At 48.4% G+C, this 21,201-nt stretch overlaps 1 protein-coding gene across 1 annotated transcript in view; it reads left to right on the top strand.

Moving 5' to 3' along the window:
- The window catches only part of LOC8050748 (neurobeachin), a 334,808-nt gene that overhangs the window by 157,781 nt on the left and 155,826 nt on the right, over positions 1 to 21,201 (top strand). The window contains exons 22-35 of the mRNA XM_042289974.1: positions 464 to 656; positions 2,691 to 3,011; positions 4,358 to 5,521; positions 6,376 to 6,722; positions 8,476 to 8,629; positions 9,894 to 10,074; positions 12,500 to 12,657; positions 13,333 to 13,437; positions 13,968 to 14,274; positions 15,250 to 15,386; positions 17,316 to 17,483; positions 18,304 to 18,550; positions 19,585 to 19,711; positions 20,772 to 20,880. Of these exons, the coding sequence (XP_042145908.1) occupies positions 464 to 656; positions 2,691 to 3,011; positions 4,358 to 5,521; positions 6,376 to 6,722; positions 8,476 to 8,629; positions 9,894 to 10,074; positions 12,500 to 12,657; positions 13,333 to 13,437; positions 13,968 to 14,274; positions 15,250 to 15,386; positions 17,316 to 17,483; positions 18,304 to 18,550; positions 19,585 to 19,711; positions 20,772 to 20,880 (3,718 nt within the window). The remainder of the gene's footprint in view (positions 1 to 463; positions 657 to 2,690; positions 3,012 to 4,357; positions 5,522 to 6,375; positions 6,723 to 8,475; positions 8,630 to 9,893; positions 10,075 to 12,499; positions 12,658 to 13,332; positions 13,438 to 13,967; positions 14,275 to 15,249; positions 15,387 to 17,315; positions 17,484 to 18,303; positions 18,551 to 19,584; positions 19,712 to 20,771; positions 20,881 to 21,201) is intronic.

Genomic DNA, 21,201 nt, shown 5'->3' with positions numbered 1-21,201 from the left:
GAAGGTTGATCTCATGGACGACCTCTAGGATGACCTCAGGGACAGCGTCGAGGACGTTTTGCGTATGACGTCAAAGACGACGTTGAGGACGACTTCTAGGATGACGTCAAGGTCGTCAGGTCCTTCGAAGAAGGGGCGAATGTGAACCAGTGCGTACTGCCAGTCTGTATATGCGCAGTGAGTTGGGGTGCAAGCACACTGAGCTGAAAGGGTCTACTGCATATACCAACTACCTATTGGGAGGCCAGATACCAGATAGACAGAAATCTGCGATGAGTAGCTTAATAGTGCTATCGCATTAACAATCCAGAAGACTGGGGTGGGCCATCTCTCAGAATATGACGGTCTTAATTCGACAAAAGATTTTTTCCCGGAACGCAAGACTTATTAGAGGTTGTCCCAGCTGCCTGCTGCTTCCTTTCGCTGGCACAGTAGTGCCACCTGACTCTCGCTACACTTCCAGGACGGTGCTCCAGATGTCGGTGTGGCAAGAGTGGCTGGTGGCCATGGCCTACATCCACCCGTGCAACGCGGAGGAGCAGAAAATCTCGGACATGGTGTACGCCCTGTTCCGAATGCTGCTTCACCACGCCATCAAGTACGAGTACGGCGGCTGGCGCGTCTGGGTCGACACACTCGCCATCGTGCATTCCAAGGTTGGCCTTCAGCTCTTCCGCTCTGTTTTATGGCGCAGAACGCACTACTGTCGAGACCGGTTTTAACGAAGTCGGTTATAACGAAATAGCGGCTACAGCGAAGCGATCACGGTTTCCCCATTTCCTTTTGCACTTCGTTATAATGAAAGTCGATTATAACGAAATAGCAGATATAGCGAAGTGATTTCCGATTCCCATTGACTTCGTTATAACCGATCTCGACAGTATACGACTGGCTCCTAGCCACTTCCCGTAACCAGCTTCCCCGCTACATTTGGCGGGAAGACGCATTATGACCTTAAAATCATTTATTTATCAAGAATGTATAGACTCTTAATCTACACAACCTCATTTCAATATCGGATCATTGTGTGACGCACGATCGACGCATTGCCAGTCGATCGTCATTGTCATATCATTGAATAAGTTGCGCAGTTTACGCTGTCTAAATGCATCTCGTGGGATAGTCGTGCAATGTTTTTGTATTGTGAACATTAGAGAGTTTTCGAATAGGAAGCCCCAACGTTTGTGTGCCCCTAAGAAATTGGGGGATCCAAATGCAACAAGTTTGCCATCACAAGCTCGTAAAATAGGGTTTTCGCGACTCATCGCGGCTCGCTTGAGTGTCCCGCTTGCAGCGCCAATGTGGCTAACAAGCGTAATAATCAAATAATAAAAATATTAAAAAATGTAAGACATATGCGTTTAACAGATGCTTTTTGTTTACAAATAATAGTTAGGTAAAACCAAATCGTTCCAGCTAAAATAAAGGACAATCTAAAATCAGTATAGACATTGTTAGCTGTTTTCAGCCAAAACAATCCAATCCGTGTAGCGCCATAATTTGGCGCTCGTTCTCAAATTGTTTTTGGTGTTCGTGTGCCGCATTGAACGTCTGTCGCCAAAGAATTTTGTAATTTAATTATGCTGAAACCAAGACGAACATGTGAAAGCGTACTCTGCGAGCAGCTGCTTTATTTAGATCTGAGCTGGAGTGTCTTGGACGCCTTGGAATACTTTTTTTTAAGCTACAGGTAACATGCCATGAATGCTCAACCGATCGAGCCAAGAAAATCCGCTCGGAGTCTCGGACTAGTAAGACGTTGCCATGTCAAAGATTACCGCGTTTCTTTAGGCTTAGGAACGGCCAAAATCTGAAGACAATCTTTAAAATGGGACAAGCTCACTTTTCATTCTTTGTGATTTGAGCGAGATAAAGCAAAGCGAAAGCCGGCTGCGTCATTCACTGGCAAATGAATGTGGCTAATACGGCAGCAACCTCGACGAAGTTTCTCCGACGCAATCCGGCCCGAAGCAAATAGGGGCCCACGCTATTTCTGAATTTTTGCATTAGGGGCGAGCGCCCACCCGAAACCCAAAACACAGTTTGGATTCGGGGCGTGCACAGTGGTGAGCCCCTACTGCTTAGGAGCTCTGATCTTTTGGGGCCCCCTATTCCAAAACTCTCTATTGAGACATTGGATTGAAGGCGTCCCTATTGCGATCTTTTGTATTTTTATGGGGGTGCGTGGCGCAAGCTTGTCGGTACGCCAGAGATCACGTCTGACATGCTGGACTGGTAGTTCTCGTAAATTGTATATTGGCGACGTAGTATAGGAAGTTACGTATTCAAGAGAGAGTGAGCGAGTCGATGTGGAGTGAGGAGAGCTTAGCAAGTAGTCGACAATGAGGAATGCAGTTGAATATTTTAGAGAAACTCAAGAAGGTGGCATCGGTTTGAGTGTAATGGTTCACGTTTATGTGAATGTCATCAGTAAACTCTACTAGTTGCGATTCACACGCGAACCCTTTACGAAAACCATGCTGTTTCCCGAAAAAGGAATTGTTATTTTCGAGGTGAGATAGTGTGTGGGAAAATATATGTTCCAGTAGCTTGGATACTACACTTGTCAGGGATGTTGGGTGGTGGTTTGTAACAAGGTTACAATCACCATTTTTGTAGATTGACTTGATGGATTCAATTGACTGGTAGTGTATACATCACTAAATCAATCGGTCTACTCTCCACCGCAGGTGTCTCTGGAGGAGTACAAGCTGCACTTTGCCCAGATGTACGAGCACTTCGACCAGCGACGGGTGGACCACATCACAGATCCGGCGGTGCGCCGCCAGCGGCCCATTAGCACCATCTCGGGCCTGGACCGGTGCCCGCCGCCGGAGCAGGAGTGCGCCAGCCAGCCGTCCCGGGAGGCCCCGCCCCGACCGGACATCGTCCAGGTCCGGGAGGGGGAGAGGGGGGAGGAGGAGGAGGAGGAGGAGAGGGGCAACGTGACGTTCCCGTCCATTGTGCCGTCCACGCCGAGCCAGGTCCCCGACCCGGTTCCCTCGGAAGACGTGAGTGCCTGTTCTTCAGAAAAGGAGGGGCAAAAGAGGACACGTGTGACAAACATGTGCTCAACTAGCCCGGTTTTTTAATGCAGAATGTATGTTAGGGCTGACTTTGAAGTCTAGAGCATCTTTAAAGGGTCTAATGAAAGACGTGACGCCATGGTCGCATTTCCTCAGCAAAAAATCCCTTCGTCACTTGATGGGAATAGAACCAACGAACTCTGCATCAGTACGTACAAAATGAAATAGCGTAAAAGAGATGGAGACAAACGAGTAGACAGGACGGGGTGCTAGCTGACCGGTTCTGTCTACTCTCTTGTCCTTGTTTCTTTCTGTGCTATTTTATTTGTACCTAATTATGTACCCACTAGCCCAGCAGCATACTTGACTAGGCCACTGTAACCCTGTGCTACCGGAGAGGCCTTATAAAAGTCCTATTTGCGATATCTGGCCGCAAAACATGGCGCCTGGGAAGAGGATGGGATACAAACACCTCATAGTTTACTACGACCCTAGAAAGAGAGAGTAAGAAGAGATTGCAAGTTAACTTGATACTTTGTGTAAAGCCAGTTAGCGCAGAATGCGTCGTCTGTTTGTGTCTCAGTCCCTCACAAATTGCCCTAAAACTAGGCATGGGCGAATAGATGATTTTGGATCCGAATCGAATTCGAAGCGAATTGTGATTTTGGCCAAATAATTTCGAATCGAATAGTACAAGCAACGAATACCCCAAGATATGTTTAAAGTATAGTTTTATATTTGCCCTTATTTGGTATTAGGAGCTAGTACTGTAACTGTTAATTTCAAGTGTACCGAGTTTGGGAGCACAAAATGGTAGGAAGCTTTTGCCACCTGAATATCCAAGCCAGAGTATTCGGAAAGGTAGAATAATTTAATATTGTCGAATACTTAAATTCTATTTGAAGCAAATGCTGAATAGAACAGAATTCGATGGGCTATTCGTAATAACCGAATAATCGCCATTCCTAACTAAAACCCTAAGGGGCAAAACAGACACAACAGATCCTAAGTTGACGCAGGTCGACGCAGTTTTATGACACATTTTGCGTTAGTGGCTTCATGCGAAGCATTTATGTTCTCTCCGTCTGGTGCAACGGCATAGCCAGGGGGGAGGCTTGTGGGGTTTCAGCCCCCCTCGAAAGCCAGCCGACCCTATAAAATACACTTGCATTTTCACCCCCCCTCCTCCCCTCCGCACCCGAAGTCATGGACATCTTAACCACCTCAGCCCCCCCCCCGCCCCAGGAAAAAAATTCCTGGCTACGCCACTGGTTTGCTGCACTTTGTCGCCGCCGTCAAGGCCTCATTGGTTAAACTCGTCTGCCTCCCAGGTTGTCCCAGTTGTTGTCGAGAGCTCGGATGTCACAGGAGCCGCGTTGCCAGGCCCAGCAGTCGTCTGTCCAGACGTGATACCAGTCCAAGAGTCCACCAAGTCTTTGTCGGAAGAGAAGAGGCCGTCACTTCCACCGGCGGACGGCAGCTCCCCGGTTTCGGACCTGTCCGGCGGAGAACAGGGTGCGTCGCCGGACGTGGTCCCCCATCCCACAGATCCGACGAAGGCCCACGCTGCTGAAGAGGCGGCTCGAGAAGACGCAGACGAGAAGTTGCCCGGCGAACCCGCGGAGTCTCCCGTCGAAGACGCAGACGTCGGGAGGATGGAGGGTGTAATTGGAGAGGAGGGTGATGCCAAGAGGGAATGCATTCCAGATGCGGCGGAGATGTCGGATAGCAATAAGGACGACCAATCAGCGTCGACAGACAGCGTCTCGGCAGAGAGAGAAGAGCTGGCCGTGGGCGAGGGTTCCGCGGAGTGCGAGGTCTTCGAAGACGCTCAGGGTGACGACGGCAGCGAGGCCTCGGAAGAAGCCGCTCTTCCGGAGGACGCCGCGGATGACGCCGCGATCGTCTCCGATCACGGCGGTCACGCCGATAAGGCCGACTCTACCGAACCTCCTCTGCAAGAACGACCCGAACAGAAAGCAGAGGAGGGGAGCACCGAGGTCAATTCTGTCGCACGGGACGAGACGGAAGAAAGCGAGTCGCGGACGAAGAGCGCGTCTCCCGTGGAGGGACCTTCTGACTCGCCGGCATCTGTTGAGAGTGCGGACGAAACAAGCAGCACGCGGGAAGTGGCGAGCCCTGCCCAGAGTCCGGAGAAGCTGTCGAGTGAACCGATGGGCAGCCACCTTCCGTCCATTGTAAACCCAACCGAGGAATTGGACGTCCCGCTTCCGCCACCTGCCGACGACCCTCTTCCGCAAGAGGGTGTTGTCGTGGCGACTGCCGTCGCAGAGAAGGAAGAGCCGTCGTCTTTGGACGCCATTGAAGACGGGAACGAAGACGATGGGGATGATCGCCTGGAAGCAAAGCGAACCATCGAGCAGACAAACCTCTTGAATGCGGAGGCCAGCGGGGATGCTGCCGTGATTTCGGAGAGCGATGCGGAGGAGGAGGCTGCCGTGGAGATTGGCGGGATCAGCACGATTGAGGCCCAGGTGAGAGTTAGGATCTTGGTGATGGGCAGTTGTGGCCAGAATGAAAAGATGGGGTTGAGCCTATGGAATACCTCCAAGGCTGGCAACCTTTAACATTTCCCACTTGGCTTTCTTTCTTGTCCTGCTCCCAGCATTTCATTTTTAGGACGAATTCATTTTTAGGACGAAGGAGGAGTAATGTAACAAGCATTTTGTTCTAGCTTAGCGGGCTGAATAGATATTTCATTACAGAGAAATGAAAGACGGCAGAGTTAGAGATGAGGCATGCAGGAATTAGACCTGGGATAACGAAGATCTTGCCTGTCTTATGATTCAGCAAGAACTTGTCAGTTTTAAAGCAAGAAATATAAAGGCCAGCAGGACCACTAAATAAAAACTGTTGTTGCCATACTAATGTCATATTATTGGATGAAGAATGGTTTGTGTGCAGTAAAACAAGCCCGCCTTGTGATGAATCGGTGAATCTTCACTTGATGGATTGATTTATCAGGCAATCATGTAGCAAGCCAGCACCATTAAGCTTGGTAAACCTTTGTATTTCAATAAACCTATATTTTTTTGTCAGGAATCTATAAAACCTGACAGACTATTATCTATTGGGCATCTATAAAGACAAGCAGTTGATTAATAAAGCTTTGATTGACCGATACAGTGTCGATTGATAGATAGACTGTTGATTAACAGATAAGCTGTCGGTTCATAGACAGATTGTCGATAGACAGGCTCTGAATAGACAGACTGTGGATGGATAGACTGTTGATAGATGAAATGTTGATTTCTAGATAAATTGTTGATTTATAGATAGACTGTTGATTAATGAACTGGCAATCAATCGATCGATCGACTCACTACAGGTGGAGATAGAGCGAAGGCACATGGCCGACCTCGGGTTCAGCACCACGGCGCCAATGGCGGAATCTGCATCGGAGGAGGGAGCCCAAGAAGCGGGCGTGGTTCGCCGCGCGAGGAGTGCGTCGCAGACAACCGTCGAGAAAGCGGTGCTCGCGCCGACGCGACCCAAGTCTGTGGAGATGGCGCCCGGGACCACTTCAGGCTCCGCGTCGGCGGGGAGGCAGCTGTTCAGCGCGGGCCCCTCGCGGCCGCCGTTCCGAATCCCCGAGTTCCGCTGGTCTCCCATCCACCAGCGGCTACTGTCTGACCTCCTCTTCTCCCTGGAGACGGACATCCAAGTCTGGCGCAGGTGAGAGCACCAATTTGCCACTTGGGCCCGCCAAACTCGATGAGCTTTATCTGTCGACGTGGGCTGTTTTTGTTGGCAATTTTGAGAATGCTGCGAGCACCGGGCCGAAGCTTCATGTACTTCGCTTGCCTTGTGCGAGCATCTGGCCTTAGAATACATCTCATCTGCTCGACCAAAAGAACCTGTCGGATCTATGGGTGTGGGCCCATAGCCTTAGCACTACAGTAAAACCCGTTTAGATGGAACCCACGTACAGCGAATTATTGTCTGTATCAAGCTCACGGAAAATTTAAATAAAAATGCATGTAAAAAGTACTTTTTATAACGAACAACACATTGGCTATTTCAAACTTTTTCTCCCGTGAAGGCTTCCAAAAACGCGCAAACAATCGTTTTCTAGCCTGTCCCATCCGCCCCCCAAAAAAAGTAGAAAAGAAAGAAAATGTCAAAAGCTCAAGCCGCAAACAAAATTCAGTGAAGAGAAGCATTCAAAAGGGAAAAAAGCTAAAAAAAAACAAAATCTGCGTGCATTAAAAAAAAAAAAAAAAAAATTGGCGTTTTTTACAAGGCGCGGAAGCGGAGAGATGAGATACAAAGAGAAGCTCTCGCCTTACAACGAACGCATCACAGAAGTTCGTTGTAAACGTTTTTTGATATATCGAATTACTTGCTATATCGAACTGATCGTAGCGTTTCCTGCTGTTCGTTATAAACGGGTTTGACTGTATACCACTGGAACTTATACAAGGTGTAGGTAGCTGCTGCGTCTGCTGTCCTAACAAAAAAAAGAGTACTTATAGGTATCAATATTAATTTGCGGTATTTGAAGGGACCTGTTGTGTACCCCCCCCCCGCACTGCTGTCGTCACACATGATTTTTGAAACCGAGAAGTGTCCACATTGAGTAAGTTTCGTGAGAGCATGAAAAGAAACTTTAATCTGGCAATTTGTCATCTAATGTACAGAGGAGGAAGTTAAGCCGTTCAAGTATACTAGTAAACAAGTCGAGGCGACTATACCGGGGCAGAATGAAGCGAGCCCCCTGCCTTTGAAGTTTCTCTAATCTATCAGTCTGGTTCTTTTAGTAAAGGTCCCATACAGCGCAAGCATATTTTAGGGTGGGGCGTATAAGAGTGTTGTAAGTGGTCAGCTTCACCTCGCTCGTGGCGTTCTCGAGGCTTCGTTTTAAGAACCATAATTTTTTTCTAGCCATAGTACGTAAAATTTCAATATGTAGTTTCCATGTTATATCTGCCGATATTGCAACTTCTAAATATTTAAAGTTATCACATGTCGCTGTGATACTCGTTCACTCAGATTAAAAACAAGAGAATGGAACTTGCTTTATGAGTGCACAGAATGGCGCAATGCAACGGGTTCAGCCGGCTGAACTCCTAAGAAGCCGAGGTGTTCTTGATATCGCAATTGTTTCGTCCTTGTCGGCAGTGGATGCTTTGGTTCGATTATAAGTCGACCCCCCACTTTAGATTTTCATAAATTAAAAGATAGGTGAACCTGCAGTCGTGTAAATACGGTAGTATGGTGTGGTCACTTTTTCATGGTACAAGTATTAAAAAAATATGAAAATATATCCTGTCTCGGAAGGTCGTACTTATCACCTATTCTGAAAATTCATGATAGTCTACTCTGTGCACAATTTCTACTTTGTGTATTTACGGTGTTTCATGCGGGGTTTTTACCGACCAGATTGCCGGTGATTTCGTTCGGCAATTTCGTGGTCTTGTCTTTACAGCCACAATACCAAGACTGTGATCGACTTTGTGAACAGCGGTGAGAACGCCATCTTCGTCATCAACACGGTGCACCTCATCTCCCAGCTAGCAGACAACATCATCATTGCGTGCGGAGGACTTTTGCCTCTGCTTGCTTCGGCAACTTCCCCAAACGTAGGTGGCAGTCTTTAGTTTGGCTAGATGCCTACCCTTTGTTTTTTGATCGTGCGTCGTGATGTTGGAGTTTGAAAGACGTTTCGGTGTCCGGCATTTCTCTTCGAACCAACAGTTGACTCGTGGAGGAAGGTGAAAGAGACGGCTGGTCTTAGTGATACTTGTTTTCTACTTTGTGCCTGGCAAAGGGTAATAAAGAAGAAGAAAGAAAAAAAAAAAAAGAGAGAAAGACTGATTGTAAATTAACTGTCTAAGCCAGCCCACGTGAGAAAAAATAAAACAATATATGCGGAATAAATAAAAGTTGCGTAAAGGTCAGTAGTACTAACACACTATTCCGTGTACAAAGCTATTGGTTCAACTGTCGTGCCACCAGCAGCTAAAGGCCCGTTCACACTCTTGCGACCGAGTACGACTGAGAGAGACGAGATTTCTTACAACTTCTTAAATGTTTCTAGAATGAGGGAACACACTGACATTGTGGCGCCATCTATGCGGTGACCCTAGAACTGCATTTCACAAAAGCGAAGGTTTTGCGGGATTTCCGAGGTCAAATGTGCGTAATACCCATAGAAAGGCTCGTTTATAACATTGACAAAAGTTTTTCGAGCCAAAAAAAAAAAGGATATTGCGCGAGAAATAAAAAAAAAATATGCCGGACCGCCGAGTTTACACTGCTTCCCAATAGATAGCGCCAGTGTGTTCTCTGGTTTAAGAAGTTTTAAGGAACCCAGGTTTAAGAGGTCGCAAGCAGTCGCAAGAGTGTGAACGGGCCTTAAGTTTAGAGCTAAACCAATGTGGTCAAGACAGCACAAACTATTCATTTGTGTTTCCAACGCAATGCTCAGCTGACGTAGCCGAACACTGCGTCAGCATTAGGCCGGGGCGCACATTCAATTCACCGAGACACCAATTGAACGCAAGTACCAGTGGAACGTTGACGCAGCACTCGCGTCCAGTCTGCCTCGCACTTGATCGAGGAACTTGACATAAGATTCCAGTCCATGGGCCTCGCGTTGGGTAAGCACCGATCTCTGCACAAAACGAGCCGGACCAAGTGCTCCTTTCAGTTCAGTCTCCTCGTCAACCCAGGCACGTTTCCGTTTTGTTTTCTGCCTTTAAAGTGCTTTCTGTTTTTCTCGAGGACTCTGTCATAGCACCGGTGAGCACCTCGATCTCTCGGTGTGTCTGCCACGGGTCCAGGGTTCACCGTCGGCTCGACTTCATTGGCAGTCAAATGACGCGTTGTTGACGCCCCTTGCAGCACGAACTGGACGTGATAGAGCCGACCCAGGGCATGGCGATCGAGGTGGCGGTGGCCTTCCTCCAGCGGCTGGTGTACATGACGGACGTGCTCGTCTTTGCGTCCTCGCTGAGCTTTTCTGACCTGGAAGCGGAGAAGAACATGTCCAGCGGAGGGATCCTGAGGCAGTGCCTCAGACTGGGTGAGGGCCCGCTCACGTCTTCTCTGCCACCGTTGTCGCATTTGATCGAGCAATGGCCGCCTCATTAGCTGGTGGGACCTGTATGTCTACCTGTTAACGTGAAACATTCTCTGGCTAGGTGTTCGGCATTTTGTGAAGCCCAGATAAAGGTGTGGCCACGAGGCTCAACACTGATTGGTTGACGGGTGGGAGGGGAGGAGTGGGGTGCTCGAAGCTGATTGGTTAACGGGGAGGTCGTGTGACCAGAGGGGTAGTTAGGGGAGGGGTGAGGTAGGCGAGGAGGAGCTGGACCACCTGTGTGCATTGAGGGAAAGGAGCTTGAGAGTGTGGAAGGCTCTGGAAGATCGCCAGGTTTATCAGCCCGATTAGAGGTAGTACTACATTCGCCTCATTCTAGGAACTATTATCAAGTGTTCACATGGTATGCGTTAAACTACTTGATCAAGAGCTTCGTGAACTTAGGCATCTGGCAATTCGGAGCATCGCCAAACTTGTGATGTTAGAACGTTTTACGTGTGCAACACAATTGGCTAGCAATTTGCCATAAAGTTTCGCGGATAGCAGACTCACAGATAGCGGATCTGCATCCATGATTCGGGCATCTCTTTTTCGGCGGATAGCAGATGTGTGTGTCCCAATGGCTGTTTGCTGCTTTGCAGCGAGGAATCGGTCAATGGGAGCTGGAAGGACAGAACGAAAAAAAAGGGGGGGGGGTACTCGAAAGCGTTTGTTTCAAAGGTTCCAGTTTTCATTGGATTCTGGCCGTGTGAAACCTAGCGCTCGGTGATGCAGCTCTGATGGTATGGTTGAAGTGACGTCTCTGCCATGTTGTTTATTCTGAGAAGGAAGTGTACCATTTCCAGAATTCGCTCTAAGTTGGGATGTTTTTCTGTTCTGTTTGTGTAGCATTTCTAGTCAGTTGCTCTGGTTGCACCTATGCTTAAGAGCGACGACAAGCGGTCTGAATATTATAGTGTTTTGTGCGGAGTGCAAGTTTGTCCACTTCTTGTGCAGGGGTCGTCCCGATGTCAGAACACCGAGTGAACCAACCAGAGCTCGGCATTCTGACGTCGGGGAAATCCCTACGGAAGGAAGCGGATGAACTTGCACTCCACATATCTCCACTCTGGTGCTAAATTATTGCATGCAAGTTTAGCGGACAAAATCTTTAAAATTAGTGGTTTTTAATGCGTAAGTGTTAGTACCTAAATTGGCAGCGAAAGGTTGACACCGTTCGTCTGCGAACATAACAGTGGAAAGGGAAGCTCACAGCACAGAGAGGAGGAGAGGAGTTAAGGACAAAGGCGAGAGGGATGTGACGTCACCGGGCGGAGGCCGATGCCTGCGCGGGAAACCGGTGAACAGCGAAAGCAGCGTCAGGCAGAGGATGCTGCTGTTAAGCGTGCAAGGCGGGTGAACGAGACAGGGGATTGGAAGCAGCGCCTAGCTCGGCTGGCCGAAAGGCGGCGTAAGAAGCGGCAAGCCGGCGCGGGTCTGCGTGCGAAGCATGCTCAGCGAGTCCGCTTCGCCGGGAAAAAAAATAAAGGAAGATCCATTGGTGGATCCTTAGGGAATGCGTTAGCATGACCCTTGGAAAATGCCACACACATCCCCTTAACCCGCATGCCCGCATGACACCGTAACGAAGCCATAAAGAGACGGCAAAACGTTGAGGAAGCCAAAAGAGAAACCCAAAGTAGACAAGTGAAGGGGTCAGAGTGAAGGTTTTTTTTATTAATAACGGAGTATATTAATGTTGACTTTAGTAAATAATACAAGCTTCTGCGAGCTAATACAGAAGGCATTTGTCAAGGTGTTCCGCATATGATCATTTTTACGTTTGAACTAGGCACTAAGTGCGAACTATACACTGGAAAATACATTATCTACCGATTTGGGGTGGGTGCTTTCTTGGTATTTTGCGGCTTAAGTCGTGGGTCCACAGGCTGGGTTCCTGGGAACACAGGGGTCAACCTTGCGGGTTCCCCGAGCTCCGAAATTTTCTCAACCATCCCGGCCCTTAAGCAAAGTGTTTTCCGAATTTAAGCGCCATTTTAGCGGACATAAGCCACCCATCAATGCCTAACTGTGAGCACTCCCTAATACAATGAAACAAACTGCAACGACTTTATGTAACAAATACAACCATTTAATCGTTTGATTAAATGGTTATATTGTGTAAAGTCGGTGTAGTTTGTTTCATCATAATGAGTCCTGGCTTCTGGAACACTTTCGCATTCACTTCCTGGTATGTGCATTGCACTTTGAAAACTTTGTAGGCTCCTGAACCGCTTTATTGCATCAATGTCGGGGCAGGTAAGACCTTCTAGAGATTAGAAAGTTTGAAAGCCCCTGGCATGGGTAATGGGCGCCGCCGATCCTCGACGCCGACCTTGACCGTGGCGGTCTTCCTGGTCGCCCGCAGTGTGCACAGCGGCGGTGCGCAACTGCCTGGAGTGTCGTGAGAGGAGCTGCCCGTTGACCCCCGTGACCCCCCTGACCCCCCAGACTCCGACCAGCCGGGACCCACTCCGTCCCAACCCCATCCACGCCCTCATTGGCGGCGTGCAGCCATCAGCAAAGGTGGGACGCCCCGTTCTGGATGCAGCACCATTCGTAGGACCATCTCATAGTGTTTTTGCATAGCTTCGACGGCGGCACAACATTACATGACGACTGTCGTCGGTGGAACCATCTTTGTGTGACCCCATCACATGACATCATGACTTCTTGTCATGTAACACTATGACATCACGTGGTGTCGTGACGTCACATTCCTGTTAACGTACCGCAACCAGCCATCATTTAATCGACCAATCATATGTTGTCAGAATTTATTGAGTGTCTGAGCACTCTAATTGTCTATGTAAACTAGGTGCTTGTACCTACTACTGATACCTGTACTGGTTGTGCCCCTTTAAGTTTCTTTTGAGATGGAGTATTGATGTGCAATAGCTCTCTCCCTTTAAGCAAATTTTAAGTAAAATCTGCATACCAAAGGTGGCATCAAATAGCTTACAAAAGCATGCTTTGTTTAGAATTGGGCATGAGAAAAAGTTTTGCTCAATGCAATGCTGTGTTGTATGATAAAAAAAAAATAGAAAGTTTTCACGCTAGATGTCAGTTTGAAGGTGTTTTGACATTGGACAAAATATTGCCTCCTTTCCCATCGAGGATTGAAGCGCCAATGAAAGGACGACGAGAGATGTCCAGGCTTCCTTTGCGTGTGCATTCAACGTTGTGTGTGCCTGTGCACAGAACATTGTGGAGAACCTTGGCGGCCAGAGCAGCCCGATCCGGGATCCGGAGAAGCTGTTACAGGACATGGATGTGAACCGATTGCGAGCTGTCATCTACAGAGACGTGAGTGGGAACACCTGCTCTCATGCTGAGAGTTGTTCCGGGGCACTAGAGGCTCGTAAAACGCCGACTTGGCACCGAGATTCACAAAATGCATCGATTGAGCGCTTTCGACAACGAAACTGCACCGTTGTTGTTGCTTTGCAACAGTCCAGTCGGTGCGTTTCGTAAACTTGAGCTCCAACTTTGCTCTCGAGTCGTCTAATAGTGCCCCCGTTTGTACTCTGCCGAGGTGATTCGGGGTGAAACTTTAAGTCGAAGCCAGCATGCACCTGGTGTTCAGAGTGTATACGAAAGAGGCAAAAAAGAGTCCGTCGAAAAGAAAAAATAATTGATTTATTTATTGGCATATTGATTGATTTGTCTTTGATTCACTTGGTCTTTTATCTTTTTTATTTGTTTTTTATCGATCGAACCAGTCGGCAAAATATTAAGTCGTGAAAGTAAAGGTTCGGCAGCCTAGTTAAAATGCGACATAGGTGAAAACTATGAACTCCATTCATAAATCTAATGAACTGAACTGTCTGTTGCAGGATGAGACCAAACAGGCGCAGTTCCTGGCGTTGGCTGTGGTTTACTTCATCTCCGTGCTGATGGTGTCCAAGTACCGCGACATCTTGGAGCCCCCCTCCTCCTCCTCTTCTTCCTCCTCTTCGTCGTGCTGTTCCGCCAACCAGCAGCAGCAGCGCGCCGAAGGGGGACACACGCACCACCACCACGCCCCGCCCAACTCCGCCTCCGCGGCAGGGCCCGTCCCGCGCTCCGCGGCGGCGGCCGCTCCGCATCAGCTGGGACCCTCCTCCGACGGAACTGCCCAGCAGGCACGGGTCGAGGCACAGGGTGGGTGTCGGTACTCAACACTTTTACTGTCACCGCCATACATGTATGGCGGTGATTGCACATTTGAAAGTTACTGCCTAATTGGGGAATCACACATGCTACTGCTTGTTATGTCTTTGGGGAACTATAAACGTTGTATTCACCCCCTGTCTCATTTTTCTGGGGCTTTCTATACTTTTTGCCCCCAATACGTTGTTCCATTCGATGCTTCTCAATCTGGATAGCTTGCAAAAACTGTACGTGCTCCCTTCCCTTTAGATAATTAAGACAACCTGCGCATTGACTCTCTTTTGGTGCTGTCTCTTTCGAAAAGAACCCAACCATTTGGGTACATCTTTTGGGAAAAAAAAAAAAAAACCGATCACGAAACGGTTAAAGGGACAGCTTTTATTTTGGGACTATATGCCAATATATAGATGCGTGTCTCAAAATAGTTCTCACTCACAATGAGTTCCACGACATAATCGTCGTCGGCAATCCGTAATACATCTGCGATCCAAGTGCTTAAAAATAGCTCTGAATCGTTCAACGTCCCTTTAAAATGCCTTTACCATTACTCCAAGCATGCTTCAGCTTTGCTTCAGTATGCACAGAAACCGTTCCGTAAGCATGCAGTAATTTTTTCGTATTGTTGCGGATCTTTCTTTGATAAGACTGAGGTAACTCTCAAGGCACAGTTTGAAGAGCCAGAGCCATTCTGGGTGCTCCGCTTTGTCTAACTGACCATCCACTTTTTCGGCGATAGTTGTTATGGGCTCTTGCCACCGCTGGAAGCGACGTCCGTCGTTGATGTTGTAGTTCTAGTAGTTAACAGATGTCTATTTTGTTCCGAACGCTTTTGTTCACTCGTCCCACAGCCCCACGGTGCATGAGCGTGAGGACGGCGCCCGACGATCTTTGCCGCGACGTGTCGCAGCCGTCGCCACGAGTCTACTGAGGAATAACGCGGGACTGCTCAATTTCTTTGACCAGCAGTGGCGGACAAGAGCGGCAACGCTGCCGTGCTCTGGTCCGAGAGCCAGGAGGGGGAGAAGGACGAGGTGATTGTGGTTGAAGAGATGGGCTCCAGCATCCTGGCCAACATCCATTCCTCCGCCGCCGTCATTTCCACAGTGAGTGTCCCCTCCCCCCCCCGCAACGCCATCCCGTCAACGGCTGGCAGCTCTCGGGATTTCGCGCCCCTGCTTTCGGTTTGACCAGGGTTTTTTAAAATGGGCGACATGCCGGGACGTGGCCCACGAGCGTCCCTTGCGTGATCACCCATTTTAATGTCTCAGGTGCTACATGAGCCACGTATATTGGTCTCGCATTATTGATTCATTTCCGCTCGAAGCTTAGCTCTGTTCTTACAACGCTTTCACACATTTTATACCATTTGTTGTTGTGTGTGTCGAGTATTGTTCTGTCTTAACTTATACTTCTCGGCTCTTTTTGATCACCTCTACGTCAATTCAACTTCCGGGTTACGAGCCCGAGCTCTTTTCTCGAGGATGAACATTGACGCCACAATGTCTTGCTCAGCCAGAGCAACTGCGAAGTATAAAGCTTGTGTTTTTAACTTTTAGCCAGTACCATTGAAATATAAGTGCTCTGTTATTCCATTAAAAAATGCAAGCACGTTGGTGAAGGGGGAGGGGGAAAGCATTGTAAATCCCGTTGTCACATTAGGTATCGGCCCAGAGTGTAGTCGTACGAACATATCAAAGCTAGGGATGATGCGGGCAAAAAACAAGCTTACACAAAGTAGAGAGCACGAGGTTTCTTTTCTATAAAACCTTTGCAGTGTCGCCGAGAGATTTGGCTGCTTTACAATGGAAAACGCCATTGACTGCTGCTTTTCTTTTTTGTCCGAAACAAAATATATCGCCCCCTCCCCCCCGGCTTCACGTTGTCCCTCGACCTTTCGGGGGTGGGCCCTCTGGCCCTCGTACTCTAACGAGTTCAGACCCCTGGCCTAGACCCACCAAGTGAGCTAGTCTCGGAGTACCAGCGCTCCATCCCTCGCAGTGCGGAGCGAACGCGATAGACCCTTTTCAAAAGTTTATTAAGCAACTTTGGCGGTCGCCATTTCTTGGGCACTGAGCGCGTGATTGGATCCCAATCCCTGCCGAACACCGACGCAGCACTCGTTTTTGACATGAGCCGAGCCGAGTTCACGTTGAACGCTGTCGCATCCCCCATGTTTAATGCATGCTCGCAATACGCGCCGAAGCAATAATGGACTCTGAATGATTGGAGATGAATCTATGTGGAGTGCAAGTTTGTCTGTTTCGTTTGCAGGGGTTTTGGTAACATCAGAATGCCAAGCTCCGATTGGCTGTGAATGGCTCTGATTGAAGGGTAGCGGGTAGACCTCAAAGCAAGCTGCCTTGAAGGCTACCCACTATCCTTAAATCGGAGCCAATCAGAACTCGGCGTTCTGACGTCACCAAAACTTCTGCAAAAGAAACAGACAAGCTTGCGCTCTGCAATGGCTCTCGTTACAACTAGAAAATGTGACTCGCCAAGCTTGAGGTGTGCTGTTTTATTCAGTGGTGAACTGTATTCTTATTTCTGAAGGGTGGAAGATTGCTTCTTGGGATTTCATTATATGAAGCTCCAGGTAGCTGGCAACAATTACTTCAAGCACCAAGATGGCCAAAGTGTCATCGCTTTGAAGCGTACCGTAGTGAGTGGCTTCAGGTCTGCCAGAAGATTGAAGATGCAAAAGTTCACATTGTCGTTTCATGTGAGAAGTGGGGAGACGTGGCGAGAGAACTTGTCCGCCCAGAAACAGTAGATGCCTCGCCACTTCTGGAGTGGTTAAACGATAACCAATTGCGGAGATAGCGCCACGCAGCCGAAATCTCACTTACATGGTGCGCTCTTCGCAACAAGCCTTCGCTGGATTGCGGGCACCTTGGCAAGGTTTGAACCCGCCAACAGGGGATTTGTAGCACGGTGCTTTGCCTTGGAGCCACCGAGGCGGCTGGGAAGAAAAATGTGGAGGTGTGCGAGGGGTGGTGCTGCCTCGTTCACACTTGTGCTGTCCTGGCTCGCAGTCCTCGGTGCCAAACACGGTGAACTCGGTGCCGGTGGCAGCCGCCTACCACCACCCCGAGAACGTCAACGGGTCCGGGGAGCCCGAACCGCTGACCGCAACCAACCCCCACAATTATCCGGCCACCATATTGGTCCCCCAGGAGCCGGCACTCAACGGTGTCAACAAGGTGAGTACATCCACCCTGCGCTTTAGTCCCGAATTCTTTTTGCTTTTTTTTGGAGGGGGAGGGGGGGTAATGCAGTGTTTATGACTGAGAGAGAGGGTGTCATGCATGTGTATATTATAGGGCCGGCTGAGCTTAGGGGTAAGTCTTTAGCCCCATGGACACCCCCTTTCTTTTGGCTACACCACTGCACCCGCCGGAAAGTTCCATGTCCAGCTGGGACGGAAAGTAGAGTCCATGGAAGAAAAGTGCAGGTGTTTGAAAATGTGATTCTGGTGTGATTTTGTTTTTACGAGTACAAGTCAATAAAACAGGGAAGTGTTTCAGGATAGATTGAATCAGGTTAGAACAAGCCAGGACAAATTGGGATGAGATGGGTCACGGTGGGGATGGGTGTGACGATACAGGTCGTATTTAAACTGGTCGTAACGGAACAGGTTGCTACTGTACTGAATACTATAGATCAGATGTCTATGGAACATCTTACTAGGAGACACCTTACTATGAAAAGAGTTAGCTTCAGGGCTATGGAAGGAGTCAGCTGCTCAATAACCTGGCTTTTTATAGGGTCGGCTATCTAAATGGTCAGCTAGTAAAGGGTCTGCTTCAGAATGGGTTGGGTACAGACCGGGTTTCCCCAGAATGCCTTGCTACCAGAGAAGAGTCGCCAGGAAACGGGTCTTTACAAAACGCGTTTCAGTTGAACAGTTTCACGACGGAAAGCGGTCGGGGCAGTTCATTCGAGTTCACGCCAGGAGCACGGATTACAGTGCGTTCAACCGACACGGCGTGCCGACCTCGGAAATGCATCCCCCGCACGCAGGTCCCCGAAGGCGGGGTGGGCGGCAACCTGAAGGCGGGGGGCCCTGAGGCCCTGCGTCTGGCGCCCCTGGGCCCCTCCGGGGTGACAGAGGGCCCCAACACGAGGGAGGCCAGCCTCACCCAGAAGCTGGAGGGGGCCCTGGGCAGCGTGTGCCCACTCCTCAGGGAAATCATGGTGGACTTCGCTCCCTTCCTCTCCCGCACCCTCGTGGGATCGCACGGGCAGGACCTCCTGGTCGAGGGAAAGGGTGAGTGCCCCCTCCCCTGGACCTTGTTTCAGGGCTCCGCATTTGCAGCTCGAAAAGTTTGGAGAGACCAAAAACCTGTGCCGTTAACTTTGAAGAAAACAGTAAGACTTCAAAAAGTCAGTTTTTAAAGTTGGATATAGTTCCTCGTCTATCTGCAGAGGAATGTGCTTTTTTGGGTGGACATATTGCGCACAAAACACAAAAAGTGCAAGGGACAAAGAGTAGGAGTAGGCGATAGGATGAATGCAACCTACCGACTAAAGGTTTACTGAGAAAAAAAAAAAAAAAAAAAGAAAGACTAGAGGATTGCTTTTTTGTAAATTGTGATTTGCTCCATCTCCTCCTTCCACTTGGCTTTGTCCTTTGTGCTATCTATAAAATCTAGGCATGGGTGAATAGAGGATTTTGGGTCCGAATCGAATTCGAAGCAAATAGTGATTTTGGCCGAATAATTTTGAATCGAATAGTTTGAATAGTACAAGCAACAAATACCTCAAGATATGTTTAAACTATAGTTTTATATTTGCCCTTATTTGGTGTTAGAAGTACTGCAATTGTTAATTTCAAGTGTATTGAGTTTGGGAGCACGAAATGGTCGGAAGCTTGCGCCACCTGGCCGGAAGACCAAGCCAGAGTAAGTCAAACGCGTTAATATGGAACTTGCAAAAAAAATGGCTACCAGTTCGATATAGCGGGTAATTCAATATAAATGTTTCAATGAATTTGGCTCTCAAAAATCCACTTTCTGGATTTTTGAGAAATGAAGCGTACACATCGCGACACTGTTAGTGCGAACACGACATCGGCGCCTTTTCGCATTTTATTACGAAAATGTGTTAGTGGGCACATAATTTTACCCCTTATATGAGAGCCCTAGATGAGCTCCTTCTATGGCAATAATATCTTTGGTAACAGCCTTTCGGTTCTAAGAGAAAAACACAGAAAACTGGCAATCGCTTGTTTGCGATAACAGTGTCGCGCTCTGTACCTAATCCTGCCTAAGGCATTCACGTTCCTCCTTCCTTTTTTCCAAGGCCTGAGCACCTTCAAGAACAGCACGTCCGTGGTGGAGCTGGTGATGTTGCTCTGCTCCCAAGAGTGGCAGAACTCGCTGCAGAAGCACGCGGGCCTCGCCTTCATCGAGCTCATCAACGAAGGACGGTGTGTATGAACCCCCCTTCTGCCGACCTACGTACGAGATGGAGTCGAGACCACTCATAACTGCCGTAATAATCTCGAGTCATCGCTTACCTGAAATTCATAAAAAAATTTAGGGTGGGCCATCTCTCGGTGAGTAAGCACAAAACATTTAGGAAAAGCTAGAAAAACATTAAGTTTTCTGTACATATTTAGCTTGGTTGCACAAGAGGTAGATTAAACTCAAAACACAAATTAGTTTTATTGTTTTATGCAAGAAATGCTCAGGAAAGAATGTTTTACTATTGCAAAGTCCGTGGCTTGCATACACGCGATGAACACCGCCGATTAACATACAGTACAAACGTTTGCGTGAAAGCACGTCTCTAACACCTAACACCGGAATGTACTCTTCATGAGGTATATAAGAAAAAAAAATCATGAGCCATTCCACTCTGTGAAGGTGGATGATTAGCGAAGCTGTTTAGCACACGACACAGACCTGCCCCGCAGAGCCGCAGGAAACTAGACACACCCGACGGGACCACCACCCAGCGGAAAGTAGACACGCGCGACGGGACCGCCACCCGGGAGAGCGGAAGGAAAAGAAACTAGGCACGCAAGCGCTTGGAACGACGGCAAAGGGAGGGCGGTGCGAGCGTAGACATGGCCGACGCGGGTCGCACAGCGGCAAATCTTTGAAAATCCTTATTACCCACCTGAGAGTCTACTGATCTTGAAAATGGTGCCTATTGATAACTAATCTGCTGAATAGACCTATTGCTAAATTACCCAAGCGTCAAGGAGAATGCAGAGAATGGTGTTCCATGCACTGCACGTACCGGCGTCTGCAGCGGTAACTGTTCTGAAGCAAAAACATAAAACATATGGCATCCTGCATGCGCATTCGTCAATGCTTTATTTTGGTTATTTACTTCAAATCCTTTATACGGGGAAGAAGCGTGTGGCAGTGCGAGCATAAAGTTTAAAAAGGGAGACCACGGTCTTTTAACGGATGAGCATGAAAGTTTTGAACTGTTTTTTTTTTTTTTTTTTTAAGCAAAATTTTGTTTCTGTGTTTCAGGCTGCTTTCCCATGCCATGAAGGACCACATCGTCAGGGTGGCCAACGAGGCAGAGTTTATCCTCAACCGCATGAGGGCGGACGACGTTCTCAAGCACGCTGAGTTCGAGGTGACTTTCATCCTTTTGGCTTCTTGAAACTTGGACGATACAGTAGCTACGATATTGCAGCAGTGATGTCATCATTGATGAGGCAGGCAGAAGGTTAATCTATGGTGAATTGAACGTTTGGTCTGCTGGGCAAGTTGGTACTGGACATTCATATTCAAAATAGCGCTAAAAAGACTGGACAAAAAGACGAAGTAGCACACAGGAAAAGCACTAACTGGCAGCTAAAATTTATTGAATGCTTCCAACTTTGCTATCGCCGTGCACGCGCTTAGTCTAGTCTCAACAAAAACACGGCGTACCGCCAAATCAGCATATACAGCC

Source organism: Ixodes scapularis, unplaced genomic scaffold (assembly GCF_016920785.2).
Source record: "Ixodes scapularis isolate PalLabHiFi unplaced genomic scaffold, ASM1692078v2 PGA_scaffold13__105_contigs__length_92229423, whole genome shotgun sequence".
Lineage (NCBI taxonomy): Eukaryota > Metazoa > Arthropoda > Arachnida > Ixodida > Ixodidae > Ixodes > Ixodes scapularis.
Note: the sequence above shows the minus strand (reverse complement) of the source record. Positions and strands in the feature narration are given on the sequence as shown.